Source organism: Myotis davidii, unplaced genomic scaffold, assembly GCF_000327345.1.
Source record: "Myotis davidii unplaced genomic scaffold, ASM32734v1 scaffold134, whole genome shotgun sequence".
In the NCBI taxonomy this organism is placed as follows: Eukaryota; Metazoa; Chordata; class Mammalia; order Chiroptera; family Vespertilionidae; genus Myotis; species Myotis davidii.
Window position 1 is genome coordinate 2,938,162 of NW_006288853.1, and position 27,302 is coordinate 2,965,463.

At 57.9% G+C, this 27,302-nt stretch overlaps 1 protein-coding gene across 1 annotated transcript in view; it reads left to right on the forward strand.

The window, feature by feature from the left end:
- Window positions 1–27,302, forward strand: part of COL13A1 (collagen type XIII alpha 1) — a 216,737-nt gene that overhangs the window by 161,447 nt on the left and 27,988 nt on the right. The window contains 13 exon segments of the mRNA XM_015562129.1: window positions 1,507–1,614; window positions 3,937–3,963; window positions 4,694–4,729; window positions 14,262–14,306; window positions 15,541–15,573; window positions 16,405–16,431; window positions 19,030–19,071; window positions 19,951–20,037; window positions 21,608–21,661; window positions 22,747–22,791; window positions 23,140–23,208; window positions 25,901–25,963; window positions 26,975–27,019. Of these exon segments, the coding sequence (XP_015417615.1) occupies window positions 1,507–1,614; window positions 3,937–3,963; window positions 4,694–4,729; window positions 14,262–14,306; window positions 15,541–15,573; window positions 16,405–16,431; window positions 19,030–19,071; window positions 19,951–20,037; window positions 21,608–21,661; window positions 22,747–22,791; window positions 23,140–23,208; window positions 25,901–25,963; window positions 26,975–27,019 (681 nt within the window).

Consider the following 27,302-nt stretch of genomic DNA (forward strand, 5'->3'; position numbering starts at 1 on the left):
TCAACCTCCCTGAGCCTGTTTTCTGTAAAGTGGGACCTGTGCCCCTTTTCTGTACCTGCCTCCTCCACCGGGAGCACTCAGTGCCCTCAAGCAGCTTCCCAGGGTGTGGCAGGATGAAGCCCGGGGCTCAGAGTAGCTCTGCCAGGTGCCATCTGCCCTAGGGTGTCCCAGCCAAGAGATGGCTCAAGCAGGTGCTGCTAAAGCAGTGGTTCTCAACCTTCTGGCCCTTTAAATACAGTTCCTCATACTGTGACCCAACCATAACATTATTTTCGTTGCTACTTCATAACTGTCGTGTTGCTACTGTTATGAATCATCATGTAAACATCTGATATGCAGGATGGTCTTAGGCAACCCCTGTGAAAGGGTCATTCGACCGCCAAAGGGGTCGCGACCCACAGGTTGAGAACCACTGTGCTAAAATCTGACAGTTCTCCTCCTGGGTTGTGCACTCCTGTTTGTAATTATCCTTTCCCGCTGTAGAGACTGCAGGAAGCATCATCCGCTCCCCTTTTACACCGGGAAGCAGGAGTCAGACAGGCTGGCTGAGGTCCCCCTGAGCAGGGTGGGCGGGCCTGGAACTCAGGCTGCCTGCGTCCCCTGCAGCCCAGCTTGGAGCTCCCACACCTGCCGGGCTGTTCTGTGTTAGTCTGTCTGCAGGGTGGGCCCCTTGTCACAAAACCTGAGCCAAGAGCATCCCTGGAGCGCTCACTTAGGATAACTCTGACCGGTCCCCAGCCCCAGGTTCTCTCTCCTCCTGCGGGAACATGATGCTGCCCCTGCCTCCCAGGCCCTCATCCATCCTGATGCAACTGGAGAACTCATGCCCCTCCTGAAGGGGGCGCCATTCCTCGACCCAGGCCATGATTGCCCCCAGGAATGTGGGCCTCGCTGCCAGGGCTCCCAGTTTTTCATCAGAACCCATCAATCCAATTTTTTTACTTAAAATCCCTTGCCCAATTGATGAGTGAGCCCAACCAAAGTCTATGACCTCTGACCTAAGGATCGGATTTGATGCTCTGGGCCAGATCATCCAAAATGGCAAAGAGCTGCCTTAGGAAAGGAGGGACCGCTGTTCTCATTCGGCGGCTGAGAGGCCAGGATGCAGAGAGAGGATGTGGCTTGCCACACGGCGGGAGCGGAGGCAGGCCCCGGTCCCAGACTGCCTAGGCCCTACGGGACTCTGGCGCCCTGGCCAGGCTGGGAGCAGACCTTCCACCGGGGGTCACTTCGCTCACCCCTCTGCCTCTGCCACCGCAGCAGGGCTGTCACACTGGGAACAGCAAGTCCTCTCTGGAAGCCCCTCCTCTTGGGGGCCCAATGTCTTGGCCGTCTCCTTGCTGCCACGGTCCCTGCATGTAGTCACCTCTGCAGCAGCCTTGCCATCACGCCACCTCCGCCTCCCCACCAGAGCCCACGCAGGCCTTCACCGGGTGCATGGCACTGGGGCGGGAACTGCTCTACAGCCTGGGGTCTCTCTCTAACACTCGTTTCCATGAATCTCAGGGTGAACAGGGCCAGGCCGGTATCCAAGGCCCACCAGGGCCACCAGGCCCCCCTGGACCAAGTGGACCTCTGGGGCATCCAGGACTGCCAGGGCCCATGGGGCCACCTGTAAGTTCCCCCTTCCTCTCTCCACAGCCTCCTCTCCCAAGGTTTGTTCTAAGAAGTCTCTGGAAGCATCTGAACTTTGCATAACCAACAGGAACCCGTGTCCCAGCCCAATGGCCAAAGGATCTTGGCAAGGCCATTGCACATGGGTGACCCATGCAAGGAGCTACCCATCCCTCCCACACGCACCTGCTGCACTCTGGTTCTGAAAACACACCTCCTGGGGCCATGTCCTCAACTCCAGCCATTGCTTTCTAGGGAGGAAGTCACTAACAGGCTACCCCCAGCCCTGCAGAAAGGGAAAAACGTCTCCAGGGCCACCTCTGATGCCTATTCCCTGACCCCTGGGCTTAGGAGAACCTGAGTTGGGGTCAGTGAGTTCTGACGGAGGGTTGTCCCAACGGCTGGCACCCCTAACACACGTGCCTTTTCTGGTGTGTGCAGGTTTCCCACTTCTAAGCCACCACCTGGGTGCCAGGTCAGCCAGGGGTCCCTGCATCAAGCCTGAGGACTGACAGGGGCCGCGGGAGGGGGGGCTAGCAGGCACCCCATGTCCAGGAAAGACCACACACAGGTGGCTATTTAAGCCCAGTGGCCACCAAGTCACCCATTCCCAAGCCCTGGCTAAGTCCTGGGTCTCTCTCAACCCAATTTAGCGCAAAAAAAAGCAGCAGGGCAGGAGAACAACCCAGCAGGCATCTGGCCTTCTTTGGAGAAAATGGGTTCTCAATCCAGAGCTACGACTAATGGCATCTGTTACTGGAGGGACAGGGTGAAGGACAAAGTCTGCTGAATAATGTTTTCCCATGTGGCTAACACACAGACAAACCTGGGTTTCCTTCTTATGACTGAAACCTCATACATTCATCAGGAAACGTTTGGGATATAGGCAAAGAAAAGGTTTTCCATGGTCTCTTTTCCCATATTCAGAATTCAGCATCATTCCCATTTTGGAGAGTCCTTCCACGTTCCTCGATATATCTGCACCTGAACATTCCCAGGTTGATAATGTTCTGACTGATACAGCAGTTTGTACCCTGATACTTTCCCATTTGCCATCATAAGCACGCCCTTTCCCACATCAGGCGTCCCCCAGGACGTGGGTGTTGGGGCTGCCGGGCCTACTGAGAGAGCAGTAATGAGTCCCTTCTGCGATCGGTCTCCTTGAACATGAATGCCTGCACACCTGATTGTCACTGGGAAGGAGCCCCCAGGAGAAATTGCTGAGTCACGACCTCCCTGCCAAATGGCCCTCAATGAGTACAGTCGCATCCGGGTCGCTTGGCTTCACCCCTAGCCCCTCAGCTGCCAATGCTGAGGCTCCATGTGGGGTCCCCTGGGCTGGGCGACAGCTCCGGCTGAGCAGCACCCAGCTTGGCCGGAAGGGGCACAGCCGTGTGGAACTAGCTTGCTGGGGGCTTGGCTCCCCTGCCCAGCTTGACCCCCTGCACGGATTTTAAATATTTCCATCATTTCTCCCAGGACCTCAGGGAAGGAGATTAGTCTCACTTTCCTGGGTTTCTAGATGGGAAAATGGAAAACCTGAAAGGAAGTGAAGTTTAGGGAATTGAACCAAACCAAGCTGGGAAAACCAAAGAAGTGCTCAAAACCCACTGGCTGCCCTCCCCAGACACATTGGGCTCCCACTCCCTGAACCCCAGCCAGATGGTTTTCTTTGTTAGGTTTTTTTTATAAAGAAAAAAAAAACAGAGAGTGTGTTTTTAAACCAAGTGAAACAGCCCAGACTCTGGCATCAGGGTTTTCTGAAGCCTGTGTTTGCCATCCAGACCTGCTCCCACCACCGCGTGGAGACAGCACCTCTTCCCCCTCCTCTCCCTCGGGCTCCTGCAGGCCCTGGGCCCGCGCCACCTCCCCACTGCGGGCTGCCATGGTCACAGCGCCCGGTGGGACGGAGACGAAGGGCTCCCCCGCAGGCTGGCAGGGCCAAAGGCAAAATCATGACTGCTGGGCAAGGCCGGCTTTCCAGGGAGGGGTCCCAATTAGGAGGTGGGCGGGTGGGGATCTGGACCAAACCACACTGTCGACTTAACATGATGCCACTGACCTATCTTCCAGTGGGCAGGCCCAGAGAAGATGCCCACGGCGCCACATGGCTCCGGGGAGGGACACCAGCCTGGTGTCCCCATGTGCCCTCGGCAGGTTTCAGACACCCTCCCAGGAGCCTCCGATCTGTTCGCGAGCACATCCAGAGCCCCTTAGAGCTCTTCAAGCACCGCTCCGCCCCAGCGTCCCCCGTAAACATGACCAACCTCAACTGTTTACCTGTGGAACTCACCTCCACTCACCTTTCTCTTGCTTCCGCAGGGCTTTCCTGGGCCTCCTGGACCGAAGGTGAGGGCCCTTCGGGGTGCTGCACTGAGCGGGTGGGAGAGTTCCCGCAGGAGGAGGGGCAGGCAGCACGGAAAGGTTCTGCATAGGAGCTGAGCGGGAGCTGAGCTGAGAGATGGATCAGGCTTGACTCACTTCCAAACCACTGCCCCCCTGGGAACTGGTTGGGTCCCGCAAGGATAGACCATTTGTGTGCTCGGCTGACCAAGTCCTATGGCTGGTCCCACCTCCAAGGAGCTTACAAGTCTGGTTGGAAACTCAGGGTTGATGCCCAGGACACTGTCGCAACATCCCAATAAAAGTATTTCATAAGGGGTCAGACTGGAGGGACCTTCGGGGTCATCTGGTCTCTTCTGAAACCTTATCTGGAAGCTCATGATGTCAGACTCTCCCTCTGAAGTGGGGAACCTCGGGCTCTGAGGATGAGAAGCTGCGAAGCCCAACCATTTTACAAATGATGCTGAAGGCCCGGGGCAAAGTGACGGGTCCAAGTTTTCGACGGAGAATCGGTGGTGGAACCAAAACTGAAACCCAGGTCTCCGGCCAAGTTGACTTGTTCTGAGGAGCAGAACAGCCTCTGATATTGTTCCAGGGTTGGCTGCGCGTGGAGGTCGGGGGATTTAGACATGGGGAGGAAGAGGGGTGGGAATGTGAGGGGAGCAGCAGGAGCTGAGGTTGGGCATTAGGAAAACCCCTCTCACCATCTTCTCTTTGTCTCTCCCCCCACCTCCAGGGAGACCCAGGGATCCAGGGCTACCATGGCCGGAAGGTAAGAAGTGGAGGTGGGGGAAGACCTCACCCCACAGCAGTAACTCAAGTGGGATCTCACCATGGTGCACACACGCATAATTTTGCACAAACACTCACCCAGCGTGAGCTTTGTAATGCGTGTGAGGTTGGCTGGACAGAGATCATGTCTCCACTTGGAGAAGCAGGAGGCTGAGGAGGGGACAGGGCCTTGGGCATATCAGTGGTCCAGCTGGACCTCTGACCCAAAAGGGTCTCCTCCGCCAACCTGGTGGCGGTATCTGTACCCAAGCGCCTTGGGCTCTCCAGGCAGGGCTCCGTGTTGAGCAGGGCTGGGGGGATGGGGTAGGGTCCCAGCCCCGCTCTCTGGCAGCTCACAGGCCAGAGAGATGGGATTCCTGCACCAATAACCCTGGGGAAGGTTGTCTGTGCTGGTTGCTGCCATCACAAAGCGCTGTGAATACAGGGTGGTGGAGAGATTACGTCCAGGCTGGCAGGAGTTGGGAAGTCTTCTGGGAGGTGACAGCCTATAGCTCAGTCCTGGTGAATGGGTAGCTTAGCCATTGCTGTGCAACAAACCATCCCAAACGTACTGGCTTGAAGTGGCAATTTCTTTCTCATGATTCTGTGGGTTGGCCATCTGAGGGTACTGCTGGTCTCCCCTGGGCTCATTCACACATTCACACTGCGTGACGGATGGAAAGGCCAAGACGGCCGCCTCCACATGTCTGGTGATTGGCGCTGGCTGTGGGCAGGGTGCCTCTGTTCTCCCTCCACTGGCATCTCAGCCCCCAGCGGACTTAAACAAGTTTCCTTACAGTACAGCAGGCCCAGGGCAGTGTTCAAAATGGGCGAGTCCCGGTGCACTGGCATCACATTTTTCTGATGTCCTATTGATCAGAGCAAGTCCCATGGCCAAGTCATGTGGGCGGTGGGAGGGGACTCAGCTTCCACTTCTTTCGGGAGGAGTGGCAAAGCATCTGTGGCCATTTTCAATCCCCACTGGGGTCCTTCAATCAGCAAATTTCAAGGGAGAAATGGCATTTTAGACAGGGAAACTATTTGAACCAAGGCCCAGTGGTGGTCTTTACAGTAACTATGAAAACAAAAATAACCTTAATAAAAGTCACCACTTACCGAATGCCCGCCATGTTGCCAGGCTGTTCTTCAATGTGACCTGCATCATTTTGGTCCTAAAACCTCCCTATGAGGCTGCATGTCCAGGTCAGGGCCCTTCTCATGCTACCACCTGCTACATGGAGCCCATCCGGCCTGCAGAACCTGGCTGGGAAGCCTCTATAGCAGTGATTCTCAACCTTCTGGCCCTTTAAATACAGTTCCTCATGTTGTGACCCAACCATAAAGTTATTTTTGTTGCTACTTCATAACTGTAATGTTGCTACTGTAAACAATGTGTAATGATATATGTGTTTTCCGATGGTCTTAGGCGACCCCTGTGAAAGGGTCGTTCGACCCCCGTAATCCGGATCATTTTATAGGCGTTTGGTGGGTGAGATGGCGAGGCCTGAGAGTTCTGTAATTAGTTCTGCATAAACTGAGAAGTTTGCGTTGTGTCAGGAAGTGGAAATTATAGCCCCCGCGGTTGTCTCCATCCACTCGCACAGACTCACAAAATTTACTGCCTCCTGGTGCAGAGCAGGGTCGGTTTTCCCATTAGCGGCCACACCAGTTCTTTCAAGCAGAGGAGAGAGAAACTGTAGGGCCAGCAGAGGTGGCCCTAGGATCGTGGCGATGCCCGCAACCAGCATCCACACCATGGCCGTGTCTGTATTCTCCTGCCAACTGCGAGTCTGGTTCACCCAGAAAGGAGCTTGGGGGATTGTTGTCCTAAGAGGACTCCGCTTAGGGCTGGGGTATCATGATGATAGAGGCCCTGGTCCCAGGAGGGCCGCCATCCTGGGCTCAGACGGTGGGACAGATCATTCAACCCTGACTGCATTGCATTTGCAAGAAAACCGCTGTGGTGCTGCTGACAGGGGTAGCTCCTGGCCCCAGGAAGCCTGCTCTGGGGAGAGATGGCTCAGAGCTGCGAGAGAGGCTCCAGCATGGAAGGACTGGCACCAGTGCTGATGGGTACCTTTGCAGAGAGCTCCCTGTCACCGGCGGGGTTCGGGTAGGGTCTGCCATGTGTTGAGCAGCTTCTAGATCAGATGGGAGACAGGATTAAAATCCCTTCCCACTCAGGGAAACCATGGCTTCCTGCGGACAGAGTCGGCTCCATCTCCATAGAGAGCGCCCCTGGCTGTGGAAGGAGTGTGGATCTCCTCCAGCCTTTATCCGGGTCTTTCTTCACCTGCATCAGGCTTGTGACAAGCATCACCACTTTTTTTAAAAAATCCTCAGCCAAGGACATGTTCATTGATCTTTAGAGAAAGGGAGGGAGAGAGAGAGAAAGAGAGGGAGAGAGAGAGAGAGAGAGAGAGAGAAACATAGACGTGAGACAGGACATCAATTGCTTGCCTCCCATATGTGCCCTGATGGGGACTCGAACCCAGGACCTTTCGGTGTGTGGACGACGCTCCAACCAAGCCACCTAGCCAGGGCACAAGCGTCACCCCTTGTAGATCTACGAGGAACTGAGAAGGCCCTTCTTCTCCTGCTCGGCTCTTGCTCCTCGCCCTTCCTTTCTCTGTCAGACCACCCCCTTGCCCTTCCTCAGTGGCCTCTGTGGAGTCTGCAGGGCTGTGAGCTCCCTCTCATGTCGCTCAGGTTTCTGGAAGGCTCCTCTGGCCTCCACTTCTCCCAGCCTGTCCTTGAGTCTGGTCAGTAGGTGTTCCTGGAGCCCGAGGCGGTCTCCACACCCTCATGTCTGGGCTGGCCTTCCCTTTGCTGGGATCCTCGTTCTGTCGTTACTTCAACAAAGCCCAGAGGGTATGCACTGGGGACTGGTGGCCAGCAGCAGAGGGCTCGCCCCCAAGCATCCTTCCTTCGCCCATCATTTCCCTGTTACTCTCTTCTCCCCTCTCTGCCCTCTGCTTGGAGTAAGGCACAGTAAGGAGGCCCCTGATTACAGGTGCTGAGACGAGTTGGCTTCCCACCCCAGGGAGGAGCAAGTGCTGGCAAGAAAACCTGGGAACACAGGGCTGGGCCAGGGGCCAGGCTGTGAGGGGGACCTGCGGGGTAACCGGGGACCCTCCGTATCTGCTGCAATTGCTGTGCCCCAGCGACGTGACACCATGTGGGGAGGCCTCTCTTCCAGCATGGGGTGGAACTCAGCTCTCAGCAGAGATGTTTCTCAGCCCATGAACTTTGCTAATGATTAGCTCCATCCACCCCCTCTCCCCCAGCAACTGGACCCAACCTGGCAGCCTCCCAGAGGCCAGCCCGCCAGCAGCGCAGGCTCTGCCCCAGCTCCTCAGGATCTAAGCCCGGTGTGGCCAGCGGGCCCTGTGCTGCCCCAGCCCCGCTCAGGGCCAGCCCCGCCGCCCAGACACTGCGAGTATTGTTGTGCGCCCATGTGGTACCTATTTGATCCAAATTTATGACGCCAATCTCCTTTAAATATGTTGCAAGACACAGAGTGTGTTTAAAACATTACAACCCTGGCTCTCTTTCAAGGGGATTGACGAGGATTGTCAGACTGTATGTGGATCACAAACCCAGTGAGGGCTTATCTCTAAGCAATCGGAGCTGGTCAGTCTGTCTCCGCAGGGGGGTGCATCTGACGCATGTGGTGGTCTGGGTGTTAAGTCCCCGGGTTTGCACGAAGGACTGTGGCTGAGCGCACGCTCCCTCCACAGCTGTGGGCTGTGCGTTTTCAGACCAGAGGAGGTGGGATGTGAGAACCTCGTGCTAGAGCCGCTGGTAACTGCAGTCACCCCTCCTGGAGGCTGCTGGGCTCCCCAGAAACAGGGACTCCCAGGGGAGCAGGCCCATGAGCCCTGTGGTTGGATGGCTAGGACACTGAGGTGGGGGTGTAAGGAGTGGGAGCTCAGCCACCCGGCCCGTCTCAGTCCTTCTACGAGAGAATGTGTCCATTCTGATCTGCCGGTCAGAGCAAGGGGCCATGTGGTGGACACACTCCCGTAGAATGGCGATTAGCATTATTACAGCTACGTTACAGGGCCTCTTCAACATGCCAGTTTGTGTATGAGGCACTTGGTACGCATCAGCTTACTAGATCTTTATTAACAACCCTCTGAGGTGTGTTCTATCCTCATCCCCAGTTGGCAGATGAACAAACTGAGGTTCACAAAGGTGAACCCTCAAAGGTCCACAGCCAGGAAGTGGTGGAGTCAGATCTGTCTGACCCAAAGCCTTGCTCTGAATGACTACCACCTGGGCCTTACAGCTGGGGGTCCCCAGGATTTCCAGTGGGCAGGTCCCCCTCCACTAGGAGAAAAGGAGGTGAGTGTTGAGCTCTTTTCCTTCTTGTGAGGAAAGGTGGTACCTGGATCCGGGCCTTTCTCTGAGCCCCCCGGCTCTCTGTGAGCGGTATGTGGAGTGTCAATGGCAGACAGCATGGGGTGCGCGGTGCATTTTAGTTGAAGAACCGAGGGAGTGTGGTGTTTTTTCCACTGGCACCGATTTCGCCTCAGTGATTCCTGCAGGGAGTTGGCATGGTCCCGGGGCTTCCAATAGAGCCAGGAGGGGGCAGCTTGGCTCAGCCCCACACTGCAGCTATTCCGGAACCTTCCTGCGCCCCTCTGGCCCCCAGAGGACCTGCGTACCCCCAGGCTTCTCTCGGGCTCACAGGCAGAGTGCTTCGTCCAGATGAAGCCATGGATACAGAAACGTCTGGGATGGGGACAGCACTCTTTCAAAGCCACGAAATCCCAGTGGGGACAGCCAGGCCATTTAAATTAAGGCCGATCAGGGAGCTGAGGCACGGGCTCCAGATCTGAGGCTGACGCGTCCCACTCTGCCGGTTTCCAGCCCCAGCCTCCGCTCTCTGGGCCCCATTTCTCCTGCACTCCTAAGTCCACGGATTAATTAGAGCTGACTTTTCTTTTTGGAACTAACTACAAAATCACCCGATCTCAAATCGAGATTACAAGCCAGCCGCCCTTCCAAAGCCCTGGCCTGCGACGGGGCGCCTGACCCGGTAATTCCCCAGATCACTTCCTGCCGGCCCCAATTACCGGAGGGCCTGGCATTTCCATGGCCCCGGGCCTCCCCGCTCCGGAGCTGCTAGCGCAGGAACAGGGCACTGAGCTGCCCTCTTCCCGGAAGGCAGTCCTGGGAACGCTGTAGGTGAGAGAAAGACCTTGGCCCTCCTCACCCGCATCTTCCAGCCCAGGAAAGGGCCCGGTCCAGGCCTGAGGCCAGAGCGGCCTGCTGGCCGCCCCCCAGCCCTCCACTCAAAAAAAGAGAACAAAGAGTCTGTGTGTGCAGCTGCCTCGGCCCTGGGCCCCCCACCCAGCGTTAGGGAGGTCCATCCATCTCCCCGAGCTTCTCTGGCCTGACCTTTGCTGGGCTGGGGAGCTGACCTTGAAGCCCCCACCTCCTTCCAGACTACGTTTTCTTGCCAAGTCCCTGCCCCGCTTGTTCCACAAACAGTAAATCACCAATTAGGAGGCCACTCCCCCTGGACGGGAGCAAAGCCAGCTTGTGCTCCAAGGAGCTCCCTTCCATCCTGTCGTCTGGGTAAAGGATGGGTCCTCACCTGGAGGCCAGGGCCAGCATAGAGAACCTATTGATGCTGCAGTGAGAGCGCAGGCAGGGCCCAGCTGAGAGTCAGTGACCTTGTGAAGTCCTGGCTGGGACAGGTCCTCAAGGTCATTCAGCGCATCCCCCCACCCACTCACCTGTGCTCACCCAGAGCTTTCTTAGCCATGACGAATGGAACCCACCCCTCCCAGGCCGGCCATCAAGCATGGGTTCTCGGCACCACAGTTAAAGAACCAGGTGATGGGCTGGCACCGTCTATGGGTCACAAGCCTGGTCCCACAGCAGCCTGTGCCACCCATGCTCTGTGCCCCTGGGGCAAGAGCCTTTGTAACGCCCACGCACCCACTCCCCAGCTGGAGGACGCCAGACCCAGTGGCTGACACCCACCCAGAGGCTCCCGGTTGGGAGGACTGGGAAGGCAGAGATAGAGGGGTAAAGGGGCCGGGGGCCTTGACAGACTGTGGGAGCTCCTTCCCACCTAAGGTAAGCAGTGAGTTAGTGGGTCTAAATTCAGCACAATTCCAAACTTAACCTTTAAAAAGGAACTTTTTTAAGAAGAAAGCCAGGAAAGGACCCTCTAGATGCGCCCTCGCTGAGACGGGCCGCCAGAGAAAGCTGTGTGCACAGGCATCCGCCTCCTCGGAGCGCTGGCTGCCTCCTCCCTGCAGACAGGCATGCTTGCCACAGCCACCCCGAGTCCTTGACAGTGGCTCTCACCCCTCTTTCACCTCGGCCACCGTCCAGGAACCAGCGCTTTCTGTTAGGACAGCGCCGTCCCCAGTTCAGAGGTCAGGCTGGCGCACGCCTGTGGAGACAGGCCCTGGAGAAAGGAGGCTGATGAGAGTGGACTGAGCCCGCAGGGTGGGTCAGCGGAGGGCGCCCCTGCTTCCTGCCCGGCAAAAGGCTGGGAGTGAGGGAGGCCCTGAGAATGGGGATCAAGGGAGTCTGAGTCGTTTGGAGAATTAAGAGACTTGACCCAGGAGGGAGGGAGGGGGCAAAGGTCAGCCACGCTAATGAGGAGGGCTGCCTCCTTAGGAGGCTCCCAGGGGCCGGATTTCCCTGGAGGACATGGCTATGTCTTTACAGACAAACCCACATGCGCTGAAGACAAGCCCAATTAGCCTAAGCCCTCACTCCCAGCGCCTGCTCTGCATGGCTCCTGTGGAGACGGGAGACGGGCGCCCGGGGCCCACCCTCCTCCCTGCTGAGGCACAGGAAGCTGTCTGTCTCTCTCTCGGGGGCAGGAGGAGAAGGCAGATAGCCTCCTAGAGCCGCAGCGTTACCCAGAGCTAACCTGCTCCATCAGGAAGCCCTGTCCTGGACCTGCCGACAGACCCAGTGTCCCCTCCCTGGCCGTGGCCTCTCTCCCTCCTAAGGGTCTCCCACAGGCAGGGCTGGGGGTGATGGAGAAGATGGGGGAGCAGGAGTGGCTGGAAAGCATCTAATCTCGCTTTGCAGGTAGGGGTCCTGGGCCCGGAGAGAGAACGGGGTTTATCTGGAGTCACACAGCCAGCCTTTCCTGATTCCATCAGCTCCTCAACACGGAGGTGGGAAGGGGAGACAGGGCATGGAGGGAAAGACAGGGGCAGGGCAGGGCAGGGCAGTGCAGGACAAATGGGAAATCCCTGGGTAGTCAGGGACCCCCAAGCTGACCTCCCACTTGTATCTCTACCCCACGCCCAGGGACTCTGTCTGGTGTCCTAGGGGCTGAGTCAACCCATTTGGGTTGATTGGCATGTAGCAGGACCTCCTGGTCCTAAAGCAAAGAGTGACAGGAGCCTCAGCTGGTTCTCCTGGGAAGGGGTTGGAGGCCTGACTAGGTCCTGGGGTGCCCTCTGCTGGCCACATAGCAGACCCGCACTTCTCTCTGGGCGCCTATGCTTAAAGACCACCCCAGGGCTCTGGGCTGAGCTGCCCTCACAGGCCTGGCCCACTCCTTCATGCCTGTGGGGCACAGACCCAGGGCCCTCCAGCAGAGAGGGCGTTCCCTGCTTTCAGCCTGCAGAGGGTGTTTAACAGAAGCAGGTGGAACACCAGCCCAGCCGACCCTGGGGTTGGCCTGGAGAATGGGTACCTGGCTTTGGCAGACGAAAGATGTATGTTCACTTCCCTGCTCTGCATGACCTTGACAATCGTACCAGCCTCTCTGAGCTAGTTTCTTCACCGGTGAAGCAGGAGTAACAGCCACTCCCACTCCGGAGTGGATTCCTGGACAGTGAGTAGAAAGTGAAAAGCCCTTAGCCCGGTGCCAGACGCATGGCAGATGCAGTAAATGGCCATGCCTTTCTCGGCTCTTTCCCATAAGAGGGGTTCCCCAGGATTTGGTGGCTAGGGCAGACCTGGGCCACTGGCTTATCTGCTGTGGTCACTGCCTGTGGCTCAGGGGTCCTGGTGAGTGAGGATGAGACAGGGCTCCTGGTTTGGAGCTAAAGATTCTGAGCCTTTTGCAGAATTCAGAGACTTGTCCCCAAGAGAATGGAGGTGAGCCATCCCAGGCCGATGTGGTTTTGTGCTCAGATTACAAATGCACGGGGTCCTTCTGCACTGAGGAACCAGCACTGGGCTCAGGGCATAGCAAACGGCTCCACAGAGCAGATGGTGTGTGACCATCAATCAGTAGGGTGCTGAGGAAATAACAGGAAGTCATGAGAGCTGGTGGTTTTCAGGGAAGCAGGAAGAGGTGTCAGGCTATGAGGAGATGAGGCTGGGAAGGAAGCGGAGGACGGAAGGCCATACTCAGGATCCCGGCCCTTTGCCGGTCAGTGCCAGGCCGCGGCTGTTCTGAGTAGGGAGTGTTATTGTCCAGCTTACGTCCAGGGAGGGCTCAGTCCTGGAGCAGAGTGAGAAACCTCTCTGTCCTTGGTGAGCGCGGGGTGACTGGGACTGCCTGTCAGATGCAGAGAGGGGTGAGGACAGTTGAGGTGGGACCAGGTTCACCCTCTGCCTAAAGCCTGTGGGAACGGCAGCATGGCCTGTGGCCGTGCCCGCTGGCCTGAGAGAGGAAGCTGGGCCAGGCGGGGTTGGTCATGGCCACCTGCACACACAGGAAGCTGCAGCAGGCCGGCCGTTGTCACCTGTAGCTGCACGGCATTCTGGGCCCTGCCTGGGGCTTCAGTTGGGGTTCAACTCCTGGAGATAGGAGCTGCTCTTCTTCCTCCCCTGGTCACCCTAACACGGCAGCCCCCATTGCCACTGGCTGGCATCCCCACCCCCTCTCCTCCTGGTGTGTCCTGAGCTCAGCCCTTCCCATCCGTGTGGCATTTTCACGGGGAGGTGCGAGAGGTTGGAGACACTGCTGAGATGGTAGCGCACACCCACGAGATCCTGGAGTGGCAACAGCTGTCCTGATGCCTCTGGAAGATGCCAGGTGGCGCCTGGTTCATCTCCAGTCCCCCACCATCCAAGTGCAGGCAGACCCTCTGCCACGTGGGGCCAAGGCCCACAGGCCCTTGGGAGGAGTTAGACCCAAGGAACCTGGAGGAAAAGGAGCCCCAGAGGGAGATGACATGCAGGAGCTGGTCTGGCTCAGCCCGCAGGTCCCGCTGGAGCAGGGCTGCTGGAATGAAAACAGGCAAGAAGTGCCAGGCAGGGGCGGGAGGGAGGATGTGCAGTCGGTGCGTGGCCCAGGCCCACTCCTACCCGCAGCACTGAGTTCCAGACCCGCTGGCAGTAGATCTTGAACAGCTCCCTGCCCCCCACTCCGTCCCCACAGGACTCGGCTCCTGCGGTGGCCGCTCTCTCTGGGGGCCTTTCCCTCACTGTGCCACATGCCTTGGGCCCCTGTGCGAGTTCACATAGCCGAGTGGCCCGCGCTGACTGCCAGAGCTCAGCTGTCCCGAGCTTCCAGACCAGCCATTCTCAGGGACATCCTCGGGGCCCTGAGTCTGGTCCTCTTTTCATCGTTTCTCTGTTTCTTCCTTCAGGGAGAACGGGGCATGCCGGGGATGCCGGGCAAACACGGAGTGAAGGTACCTGCCCCTCAGCACACCCAGGCAGCCCTGACCTCTCTCCCACGCTCCTCCTTCCCACGTCCCACGGTGACGACTGGGCCGCTCTCTCTGGGGGCCTTTCCCTCACTGTGCCACATGCCTTGGGCCCCTGTGCGAGTTCACATAGCCGAGTGGCCCGCGCTGACTGCCAGAGCTCAGCTGTCCCGAGCTTCCAGACCAGCCATTCTCAGGGACATCCTCGGGGCCCTGAGTCTGGTCCTCTTTTCATCGTTTCTCTGTTTCTTCCTTCAGGGAGAACGGGGCATGCCGGGGATGCCGGGCAAACACGGAGTGAAGGTACCTGCCCCTCAGCACACCCAGGCAGCCCCTCCCCCACCCCAACCTCTCTCCCATGCTCCTCCTTCCCACGTCCCACGGTGACGACTGGGGGTGCATATCCTCCCAGGCCCTCGCCCCTCGCTGTACAGCCAGTCCTTCCAGGCAGGGCTGCCCTGTTTGGCTCCTATTTGGCCCCATCATGCACCAGTGCCCTTCTGATATGGCCAGGCCTCCTTCTGGGCATCCTTGGATCATAATAATCTCCTTGGGTAACCCCAGCTCTGGCTGCAGTGCTGAGACCCATGTGAGGAGTAGACGCCCCCTAACATCACCTCCACGGGGGTTTACTAAGCAGTGTGTTTGGAAGCCTACGCACTTCAAAAGTCAGTGGTCTTGAGCTGATATAGAAATGGGGTTCACTGCCAGCTGCTCCCCAGTCCCTGAGGGCGTAGGTCCAGAGAGCTTCCTGTGATGAGGAGAAGGCTGACACACACTGGGGGGGACTGTACATACGTGGTGACATCTCCATCTACTCTTCTCCCCTTCCCCAGGGTTCTCCCTGCTTCCCCTCCCCCATCTCCTCCTCCTTTTCTCCCATCCCAACGAAGCCCTCCCTCATTTCACCCCAGGGATGCCCCATCTAGCTCACCTGTGGGCATCCTGCCATGATGCCCACTGTGTCCCCCAGCACAGCCTAGGTGCTGAGCAGGTGGGTGGGGCCCTGGGCACCCAGCTGTGCTGCACAGAGCCTCTTCCTCGGGGCCCACCCTCCCTGTGCCAAACCCAACACCCCTCCTTTCCCGTGGGTTTGGGCGGTACACAGGCATGAGCAGTCCACCTTCGCATCTCCCCAGGGGGAGGCTGGGAGGCTGGCCACTTCTTCGTGCTCCCCCTGACTGCCGAACGTCTCCATGCCTTTTCTTCTCTCTGCCAGGGGGCTCCTGGCATCGCCGTGGCAGGGATGAAGGTCAGTGAAATGCTAAAATAGCCCATGTCAGGTGCACGCACACATAACCTGAACAGCCCATGTCAGGTGCACGCACACATAACCTGAACAGCCCATGTCAGGTGCACGCACACATAACCTGAACAGCCCATGTCAGGTGCACGCACACATAACCTGAACAGCCCATGTCAGGTGCATGCACACACTTGAACAGCCCATGTTAGGTGCACGCACACATAACTTGAACAGCCAATGTCAGGTGCACGCACACATAACTTGAACAGCCCATGTCAGGTGCACGCACACATAACTTGAACAGCCCGTGTCTACCTAAGCTTACAAGGAAGTAGAAAGGGTTACCATTCTCAGCTACAGGTCTCACCCTCCTGCCATGCCGTGGAGCCAGAGCTTCCCTTCACACTGGAATTTCACAGCTACTTGCTTGCAAAGCTTCAGGGAGGGGAGCTGGATTCCTCCTCCTGAACCCACCCCAACTGCCATGCGGTTGGCAGGCGGACGGTGGAAACACCCAGCAGCACAAGTGCTCGGTGTGGTTCTCCGGCAGGTCCGCTTACAGGGGCACCTCTCCCTCTCCTGTGGGGCCTCCCTGACACCCACACCAGCCACACGCCTCACCTGGCGGAGAAGAGGGGGTGGTCCAGGAGGCCTCTTTGGCCTGTGGCTTGAGGCCTAGGCCGAGGAAAGGCTGAGCTGGCCAGGTGCTTCGCCGCCCCCTCCTCTCCCTGCTGCCCCCCCTTCCCCCAGAGTAGCTCTGCTCATCGGTTCCTGCTCCCTTCCCCACTCTCTCGCGCCCTCTTATCTCCTTACCTGAATCTTTTTTTTCCAACACAGGGAGAACCAGGAACCCCAGGAGCCAAGGTACTGACACAGGGAATGTCTGGGCTGCAAGGAGCATCAGGTGTCAGGGGAGGTGGGAGGGGCCGCTGCTGTTTCTCACTCCTGATCCCCCTGAGGTGGGCCTGGGACTGGGGACCTGACTGAGCAGAGGACAACTTGTCAGGGTTGCACAGCAAGTGCCTCCCTGCTCCTGGATTCTGGCTGGATAGCTCGGCCGGTTTGCCTGCACACCTGCTCCAGCAGCCAGGAGCAGCTGTCCCCTGCACCTGGGGGCTGTCTCTCTCATCTAGTTCATTAAGGGATGTAACATGAAAAAAAGTTCCCATGGTCAAGTATGTTTGGGAAAAAGGGAATTAAAAATATTGCACGGGTTTCTTTCGTGCAGGCCTTCTCAGAGCCTTTAACATGCTAAATGTGCATTGAAGAGCTTTGAAAAGGTAGTATCTTGTGAAGAATGTCAAACTTTTTTGACCGGGGCATCCTTTTATTCAGAGGAGCATCTTATGGGACTAGGGTTCTAGAAACACCGATCTATGATCGCTGTCCATTATACCCCTCATGACCCCCACCTCCATCCTCTTAGGAGTGACTTTCTCTTCTTACCCCAAAGGGAGTCCAAGGAGCAGCAGGGAAGCTGGGGCCCCCAGGTTTGCCGGGAAAGAGGGGGCAGAGGGTAGGATATTGTGCCTTTGAGAGTTCTGGTCCCCCACTCCCTGCCCATCTCTCCCTCCCGTGGCTGGGGTGCTGTCTGCCATGTGCTATGGGTGCATGTACCCTCAGGAGGAGGGCAGTGCGGTGACAGCCTGCAAAGCTGCAGAAATTCCCCTCGAGAGCAACCCTCCCTCCTTGAAAGCCATGGGTTACCCGGGAGAACCCTTCCTCGCTCCGTCCCCACCCCCAGAGCCCCCGCAGACGGCCCTGCATCCCTTCCCGGCTGTTTCAGGGCATGCCCACTAAGGCACAGCCCAGGCAGAGCCGGGCCTGCTGGGCTCCCAAGACTTGCTGTCCTCCTGTCACATGGGCACTCACCCAGCCTCCTTCCCTTCCTTGGCCAGCTCCAGGCCACTGTGCCCCTCAGCTCCTCCCCAAGGACAGGTAGCAAGGGGATGACCCCAGTGACTTGGTGTGGCTTCTTGTGTGGCTCCAGCTGGACAAGTCAGTGAGACGTCAGAGCAAATGATGACCCAGGGCCCTCAGTTTATGTAACCACACACGTGACAGCCAGCCTCAGGCTGCAGAGAGCGGAGCTGACCTGGCGGTGATCTGGGGGCTCCTGGTGTGAGACGCTGGGTCGGAGGTGGAGCCTCAGGAGGCCTGCCTGTGAGACCAGCTCTGCCGCTGACACAGGGCGGCTGCTCACAGACAAAGCCTCCCTCTCTGCACCGAGGCGGGCTCTGGTCCAGGTCAGGGGGAGCGTTCTTCAGGAAGGAGCTGGCTACGAGGGGTGTTCCTTAGCGAGGGCACCCCACAAAGGACCACAAACACTGTCGCTCAACCCACAGACGTGTATTGTCCCCCCCCCCGGGGGGGGCCAGTGGTCTGAGGTGTCCGCAGGGCCGCTCCTTCTGCGGCTGTGAGGGAGCATCCAGCCCTGGCCCGTCTCCTGGGTTCTGGGTTTGCTGCCATCCTCGCTGGCCCTCGGCTCAGAGACCCCATCTCTGCCTTCACTCTCACTTGGGTTCGCCCGTGTGCGTGTCTGTCCAAGTTTCCCCTTCTTATAAGGACACCAGTCCTATTGGATTAGGGGCCCACCCACCCCAGCATGACCTCATAACATAGCTAATTGTACCTCCGTGTAATTACACCTCCACTGTCCCACTTCCAAATAAGGTCACATTCTGAGATACTGGGGGTTCAGACTTCAACATACAATAGGGAGGAGGTGGCACAATTCAACCCATAACAGGAGGCAAGCTTCTCAAAATATTCCTCCAAGGAGATGTCCTGGTTAGATGGTCTTGTCTTTTTTTTATTTTTTAATATTTTTTTATTGATTTCAGACAGGAAAGGAGAAGGAGAAAAACATCAATGATGAGAATCATTGATCGGCTGCCTCCTGTACGCCCCACACTAGGGATTGAGCCCGCAACCGTAGCATGTGCCCTGACCGGGAATCAAACCGTGACCTCCTGGTTCATAGGTCGATGCTCATCCACGGAGCCATGCCGGCCGGGCTGGTCTTGTCTTTAGAGGCAGGAGGAGGCGGGCAGAAGGCTCTGCCTGGAGACCAGGGGCCTCTAATGGCTGGTCCTGATGAACATGGACATGGAAAGGCGCGGTGGTTAAAAGGAAGAGCTTCCCCAATGCCTGGCTCCACACTGCTCGTCCCCCCCAAAAGGGCCTACGCGCTCTTGGCTCCCCTCTAGGCTGGAGTGATGAGGGCCCAGCCCACCTGGGGAGAGGGGAGCACTGATGCAGGCTGTCCCCAGTGTGAAGTGGTCTTAAGAAGGAATTGGGCCAGGTGGGGGCCCTTCAGGACGTGGAGGCCTTCAGAAAACAGCGCAGGAGGGGCAGGGAGGTGGGAGAGAGGAAAGCCAAGGCCTGGCGCTGGCGGGGTGAGGCCTCACCCACACCCTGGAGGAGCGGCTTCTAACCCACATTGTGTGCATTTCTCCGCAGGGCGAGAAGGGCGCCGCGGGCCTTGGCCTCCTGGGGCAGAAGGTGGGTGTTGAGGAGCTCTGCATGGTGAGATGCGTGTAGAGGCCTGATGTCTGTCCCCGCCCACATTCCCTCCCAGAGGAGGGAGGTAGAGGTACCACATGGGAGATCCTGATTGGCCAAACAATGCCCAGATTCAAAGAATTCAATGGCTATGACCTGGTCAGACTTCTTTGCAGCAGCTCTGAAATGTGCTCAGTGGTACATGAGCTCCATAAGATAGTGCACTTGAGAAAAGACTAGAGGTCAGGTAAGTGTGGGAGAGCCGGGTAAGGGGCCCCTTAAACAGTGACAGGCACTGTCGCCTGTCAGAGCTCTGGGCACGCTGCATGAAGGAGCTCGCAAAGCTTCATCTCATTCCGCTTTCTCTAGTGTTGTTTGGCCAGCAGACCCCTTTTTTTCACATTTCAAATATTTTCAACCCCCTGAAGAAGTGTTCCATGGAACACCCTTTAAAATATGTATTTTTTAAATTGATTTCAGAGGGGAAGGGAGAGGGAGAGAAAGGTAGAAACACCCATGATGAGAGGGAATCATTGATCAGCTGCTTCCTGCATGCCCCCCACTGGGGATCGAGCCGGCAGCCTGGCATGTGGCCTGACCGGAATCGAACTGTGACCACTGAGCCACGCCTACTGGGCCCATGGAACGCCCTTTGAGAAACACTGTTCCAGACCCAGGTTCTGACAGGTCTCTTGTTTCACCCTGTTCCCCTTCAACAGCCAGCTCTATTCTCTCCTCAGAACCTGCGGCTGGATCAGACTAGGCCAGGCTTCTGAAGGCCTCTGGAGCCCGCAGCCCCCTAATGCCCACCCCCACCTCCTACCAAATTTAGCCTGAACCGTGAGGGAAGAACTAATAACTCTTCCTTTCCACCCCCAGGGAGAGAAAGGCGATTCTGGCAACTCCATTGGAGGAGGCAGAGGGGAGCCCGGCCCCCCAGGGCTCCCCGGGCCCCCAGGGCTAAAGGTCAGTCTTCTCCTGGGATCAGTGCTCACGGAAGATGTTTGCCTGAGGCCTTTCCCTCAGCCAGTTCTTGGGGACTCTGTGTCCTGGGCACCTTGCCTTCCCTAGTGTGTGTGGTTTTGCCGTGGATTCTGGAAAGGTCATTTGGCCTGAGCTCCTATGTCCAAGCAGAAGCTGTTTGGCATCGAGGAGAGATGTCACCCAGGACAGAGGGTTGGTCCCATTGACTCAAATGGCTATGATGTAACTAGTCAGAGGCTGGTGACTGCAGGGCCTTAGGACAGCCAGAAAGGCCCCTCCGCTGGGCTCTGAATAGGCCTCAGGCCAGCGAGATGCTGAGCCCCGCCTGTGCTGGTGCACTTCGGGGAGCAGGATGGTGGCCGGGAGACAGCCGGCTGCCCACCCTTTCCTTGCTCTTTGTGGAAACTGCAGGGGTAAGACTCGGGCTTCTGAAAGCAGATGCTTCCTTGGTTTATTTTAGCAGCATGGGGAGGTGAGGGGTCCCTTTCTTAGCTCATAAGGAAAAGATTAATTACGTGATTGACAGCAGCACACGCATTCACCCCACTGACTGGCGTTTATCAAGGGCTGCTAACGTGGGCCCTGCATGGGCAGCCGGCTGCAGAGAACCTTCCAGGGTTGGCCCGCAATCTGGCAGGACAGACAGAGCCACAATTCGCAGGAATACAGTGCAGGGAGCACGAGGAACCTCACAGGCAGACGTGCCTTCCCCTTCCCGTGCCCATGCCCTAGGCCCATCTGACTGTGGCGGGGACAGAGCCTCCCTGACATGAGCACCAGCTTTGCCAGAGGTGGCCCTGCCACCGGGTTCCCAGACACCCCAAGTTTTGGAGTTTGTCCCTCTAACCCCACAGGGCATGAATAGCTGGCACATTTGGGGCCTTCATTTAGGGTTGGAGAAACCTGGTCACTATTGTCCTCACGCCCTGGGACAAAAGAAAGGGGAAGCTAGAAGACTGTTCCCGAAAACTCGTCCTCTTTCCAAGTGCAGGCAGATGTTTAATAAGTGACGTGTTTGGGATGGGCCTCTTCCCATTTCCCCGTCCCCTCCTGTCCTAGGGCTCCAGCACTCCCCTTGTGTCCCCCCACATACACACAAGCCCAGGCTCTTCACCCACCGCCACCCCAGGCAGGGTGAGGTGTGCCTTTGCGAGTGTTTCAGGCTCCAGAATGACCCACCAAGGGCTGCTGGCATCCACATTTGGGGCCAAGACAGAACTGGGCACATGCATGTCAATTGAGAACTGAGCATGGCCTGGCTAGTGGGAAGGGTGGGTGGCAAGAGGTGGACACCAGCCAGTGGTGAGAACAGACCTCAGAGGAGGAAGGGAGTAGAAAGAAGGGCTGCCAGGAGGAGGCGAGACCCGAGCTGGGCCCAAGCGTGGGTAGGAGTCAGATAGGTGGAATGGAGTGAGTCGTAGACTCCAGCAGAGAAAGACATGAAGACACAAAGACACAATAGCCAGGACATTAACAGCAGGACCATCTTGCCCCCTTGAGCGGCTGTCCAAGGTGCCTTGCAGGCCCTCACCCCATCTCTCTCCTTCCCCAGGGAGAAGCTGGTGTCCATGGCCAAGCCGGCCCCCCCGGAAAGCAGGGGGACAAGGTACGGAGGCCCCAGGTCTGAAAGCTGCAGGATGAGGGTCAGTTTGGGAGTTCAAGCCCCAGCTCAGAGATGAGCAGTGTGGCCACCCCTGCGGCTGGACGCCCGGGCACAGGCTGACCGGCTGGGACTCCTGCTGCTGTCTGTCCCCCGAGGCAGCAGTCATGCGAAGGCTGGCCCAGGGGCCGGACGTGAGGGCTGGGAGTGGCCCAGAGCCCCTGCTCTGTTAGCTTTTAAGCCCTGGTACAGGGCACTCCCGCTTCCCGCCAGCTGCTCCCCGTGCAGGGGCGGGTGGGTGCTGTGTGCTGAGGCGGGAGGCGGAGGGCAGGTGACCTGGAGGTGGCAGTGGCTGGACGCTCCATGAGCTCCACCTCCAGTGTCCTCACGAGTTGAGTTACACTAAAGGGTTTATTTTTCCTTTATTTTCACTTTCTATCTTATTTTTTTTAATTGTCCTCAATGTTAACATTATCCCAAAACAACTGAAGTATGGTTTGTTCTCACAATTTACATTTATTCATTTATTCCCCACCCTTCTGTCCTGTTTCCAACAGGAAAAAGTCCCCTCACGTCCCCCGCTCAGGGAGGCTGGGGGCTCCTAATACCTCCTGTTCCCCACCCCTCCCGTGTTCCGTCCTGCAGTTTGGATCTTTTACAAACAGAGGGGCCCCTAAAAGTACCCCATGGGCTCTTCATGGCAAATACTGACCCAGACAGTTAATTGGCAAAAGGTTTCGGAGCCCTTGCTTCCTGAGCAGAATGGAAATGAGGAGACCCAGAGGGCTCATCTCTGCGCCCAAGGAGGTGCTGGCTGAGGGGGCTGGGAGGTGGCAGACGGACAAGGTGGAGTCACTAACAGCTAACGCAGGACAGAAAGAAGACCTCTCTGGGGAAGCTGGGAAGGACGGGGGTGCCTCCAGGTAGAGGGGAGTCTGCACTTTCAGGCACAGGGAGCTCTGCGTCCTCGTGGCTGAGCTAGGGTGAGCCTCCTGGCCGCCCCGTGGCCCTAGCGCGTGGCCCACCTGGAGGCATCAGGTTCTCTGTACCCAGCTTTATCCCCATTTCACCCCAGTTTTGTCGTGCAATAGGGGGACCCTGGAGCGCCTGGAGAACAGGGACCAGCTGGCCCCAAGGTACGTGCATCTCACCTCGCTGGGGTCACAGAGTGAAGTGGCTGCCCCCTGGGGTCTTGAGGGGCGAGGAGAAGAGCTTGATGGTCCCCACTCAGAGGTCTGGCGTTGCAGCCAGGACTGGGCTCAGTCTTCTCCAGGTCCGTCTAGTTCGGCGCTCACGGAGTCCAGCTTCCAGGCACCCTCTGAGAGCGCTTGGGTCCCCGATAGGCTCCCCGCTTGCTGCCCTGGACCCACCTGTGTGCAGCCAGGCGCAGCCAGTGCCGTCCACGGTCCAGTGGACAGACAGCGGGCGGCAGCTGTGGTCAGTTCCCTGCGGGCCCGGCGGCTGAGGTCGTGTTTGTCTTGCAGGGCTCCAAGGGAGAGCCAGGGAAAGGAGAGGCAGTGGAGTGCAACTCCAGCATCAACGAGGCGCTCCAGGTGCGTGGGGCTGGCCCGGGGCTAGAGATGGGGAGGTGCTGGCCTCGCGCTGCACGGAGGCCTGAGAAGGGAGCTGCACACTGGACGGATGCCCCTGAGGCCAGGCCACTGAGCCAGGCTCCCTTGTTCCCCTCCTTTGGCCTGCAGTTTGGGTCCCACTGCGCAGCCCCCAGGCAAAGGGCCCGCTCATTTGGCATCCAGGTGGCCTGGCTCCCCACCTGGGCCCATCTGGCCCGTTCTCCTGGCTCTGGGCAGCTGAGAGCTATTCCTGGAGCATCCTGGCACCCTGCAGGGTGTTGGCCCATCCAGGGTTTGGGGGCCCCATTTCTTCAGAGCACACACTCCCCTTTCATATGTCTTCCTGGACCACATCTCCCTTCTGCGTCAATTTTATCATATTTCAAGTTCCTATGACACCGCCCCTGAAAGCAGAGCTCCTCAGCCCCAGCACTGTCCACAGCTGGGGCCGGTCCTCTTTGCTCGGAGCTGTGGGGGGTGGGTCCTGTGGGTCGCAGGGTGTTCAGCATACGCCTGGTCTCCACCCACCCGATGCCAGCAGCACCCCACCCGTTATGACAACCAAAATGTGTCACTGCCAAATGCCCCCTCGGGGCAAAACTGCCTCAGGTGGAGAGCCACTCCTTTAAAAAAATGTTCTAATGACGTGACTCCATTTACGAGCTGTATCATCCTTTTTTAAAGCCAACAGTTGAGTGATTCCATAGGTTGCTAGGCTGTCTGTTTGTCTGAAGGGCGGTGCAGCAGAACCTTGAAATCTAGGTGCTGGGACAAGAGGGAGAAACAAGGGAGGCTCCCAGTCAGCAGCCAGAAAGCATAAGGGATGTTGCTTCCTCCCTCTTTGGCAAAGTGAAGGAAAGGCCGCAGGCTATTTGAGGGCTTGTCCGAGTCATAGGACAGCCTCAGAGCAGCATTCAGTGAGATGTGGGGTGCTCCCTGCCCAGTGATCACAAACCTCTGGGAGAGGGGGGCGGGTGCGTGGAGCTGGGAGGCACGGAGCCCACTCCTTAGAGCGGCCCAGCTCCCACGGTCCGTGACTGGGCCGAGGAGACCCGACAGATGGCTCTTGACTTGCCCTTCACCTGATTGCATGGTGGTGGTTTTTTAGGAGACCCTGACACTGACCTTGACCATCCATCTTCCTCTTCCTTCACTTTCCCTGGGCACCAACGCTGGGGTCATGGGGAGGGCGGGCTGGAAGCAAGGCCTGGAGGTCTTGCCTCATGAAGGCAGACACTGGGCTTTTTTGGGTTAGGGTTGGCCTTGCAGAGCTGGGGCGGAGGGTGACCTAAGTCTGAACAGGGGGTCTCAGGAGCTGTCCCCAGCCTGGATCATGGCTGCCTGCTGGAGTGGCTCTTCGCTGATTCAGCTGTGCGCCTCCTCCTTGAAGCCTCCCCTGATCTACCAGGCAGAGTATACTTGGCACAGTATAAATGCTTGGTTCCCGTTGCAGCTCTGTCAAGGAAACAGGTGTATAGAGGAGGATGATTTTGTGTTTCTCCTTTTTCTCCACCTTCAGTTGATAAAGTGCATAACCCTGAAACATGAGTAAGGACCCTCTGCATTTCCTACAAATCAATTTTATTACCTGCACCTGGAAAGCCAGTGCATCCCAAGCCTGGGTTTTCACACACGCCTACCAGTGGCCGCCTGCAGTGAATACTTGTAGTTCAAACTCCACCACCAGGTGGAGGGTACAGGGAGGGCTCCAAGTTCTCAAACCACTGGCGTGTTGTTTCACCTAAAGCTGTACTGGCCATGTGCCACAGACACGCTTAGGGACGACACGGACCCAGAACCAAGCGCCAAGCACAGGACGCCCCAGTCCCAGAAACTGGTGTTAACCACAGGATTCTGGAATCCATGAGCTTCATTGGGAAACCTTAGAATGGATTATTCAAAATAGCTGTTGGAAGCAAAACTTTCCTGGAAACACGTGTGTTTTTTTCTTTTAAAAACAGCTGTGTATCATTTACAAACAATAAAATGTACCCCTTCTAGGTGTAGAGTTTGCTGAGTTTTGACAAATGTGTCCGTACACATGTATCCACCACCCCAGCCACTCCTGAGAGTTCCTCCATGGATGGGCCTGGGGGTCAGTCCCACACCTGCCCCAGCCCGGAGCCACCACTCGGCTTCTGTCACCGCGGATTAGATATGTCTTCCCTGAGCTCCCTAGGGGTGGGAGCACGTGTGTGTCGCTGTCTGCATCCAGCTGCGTTTGCTCAGCGCCGTGTGTCGGGGCCTCACCCTGGCATGGCGGGTGCAGCCCTTGTTCTTCCCTCACTGCTCCATCGCATCCATGTTCCAGACCTTCCCCTGTGGCTGACGGTTGGTTGTTTCCTGGACACATGGTTAAGTCACTGTCCGGGAGGTCAGATGTGTCTTCTGGGAGCCCAGGAGCCCCAGCGGTGCCTCAGAGGCAGGAGGACAGAGGCTGCTGGGCATGGCTCTGCATCCCACCACCTCCTCTAACTCAGACACACTCCATGCCTATCGCCTGTACATTGTGAAGTCCCCATATTGTCTCCTTTGCAAAAACAGTGTTCCTGCCACTGACAGAAGGTGTGAAAACGCCTGCTCTCTCTAAGCCAGCCTGTATCTATCCCCCTCTGGTGACAGGCCGCTCCTGCTCCTCTGAACATCCTTCCTGAGTCTTTGTTTTCTTTCCTAGGGGCCCCCTGGTCTCCCCGGGCAGATCGGCCCACCTGGAGCTCCAGGGATCCCAGGCCAGAAGGTAACGCTTGTCTTGACCCTACAGAGCATGTGACTCTGAGCGTGGGACCCCGTGGCCACCGCTCGTCGCGTGACCCTCTCATCTTCCCAGAGCACCACCTCGCTCTGGCCTGTAATTCCTCCCAGTGCACCAAGGCTCACCCACACCCCAGCTGCCGTCACTCCTCCCACCCTGGGCTCTGCCACTCTTCCCTGGCTGCCTGTCTTGGGCGCCTGTAACCCCTCTGATGTGGCGGAGCCTGCCCCCACAGACCCTGCCCAGCCACACCCACAGCACTGACCCCGACCTGCCACCAGGGAAAGGGCCTGGAGCCCATTCCCAATCTCACCCGTCCTCGCTCCCTGCCTTGGCTCCCTTTCATACTCTGCCCCAGCCCCTGTGGTTTTTCTCAGAAGGCCTTGCATATTTGCCCCTCTGCCCTCTGCTCATGAGGCCCCCTACCCTGAAACCCCTTCCCATCTTCCCTACCTTCCAAGCTCTCCTCCTCCTTGAAGCCTCCCCTGATCTATCGGGCAGAGTTCACTGTCCTTTCCTCGCTTCTCTCATAGCACCTACAGCATTTTACCTGGTGGTGCAGCTGGCTGTCACCTGGGCTCCAAGACAGAGGCCACGCCTCCCTCATCGCCCTCTCTGAGCTAGAGAAGGGCCATGGGTTGGTGTGACAGTGAGAGGAGTGCCCTGTGGGGTGCCAGGACAGAGGGGCCGAGTTTGCAGGGAACACAGAGGCAGGCGCCCCGCCCATGGAGCCATGGAGCGAGTGTCCAGGGCCCTCGGTGGCAGTGTGATTTGGGGCTAAACGAGGACTTCGGAGCCAGGGTGCTCAGACTCCGGTCCTGGCTCCATTACTCACTAACGGGGGGCCGAGCACACGCTCGGTGTTGGGGACCTCACCCTGGAACGGAGACCATGCGTGTCTGTGCCTCCTGAGGACTCCTGGCACAGGAAGTGCCGCTCCGTGGCAGCTGTCACCCTCCTCTGCCTGGAGAGTAACCTGTAGTTGTTCTGTCACAGGGGGAGATTGGACTGCCAGGCCCTCCAGGCCACGATGGAGAAAAGGTGAGACCAGACATCCCCAGACAAACCTCTGAAACTGGTCCTGGCCCTGGGGGTGATGGGCAGGGGCTCCGCAGGAAGCCCAAGGTGGACCTTGTGGGGAAGGGAGAGAGGAGAGGAGGGGAGGCCCGCTCTGCACATGCCCTGCTGAGCCCCACGCTGCGGCCTCGGAGAAGCCAGCAGGCCACACTGGGCTGGGCTGGGTTGGGCTGGGCTGGGGCTGGGGCTGGGGTTGGAGGCCCCTCGGGTTCCCACAGGGAGCTGGACGAGCTCTCTGCCTGGTCCA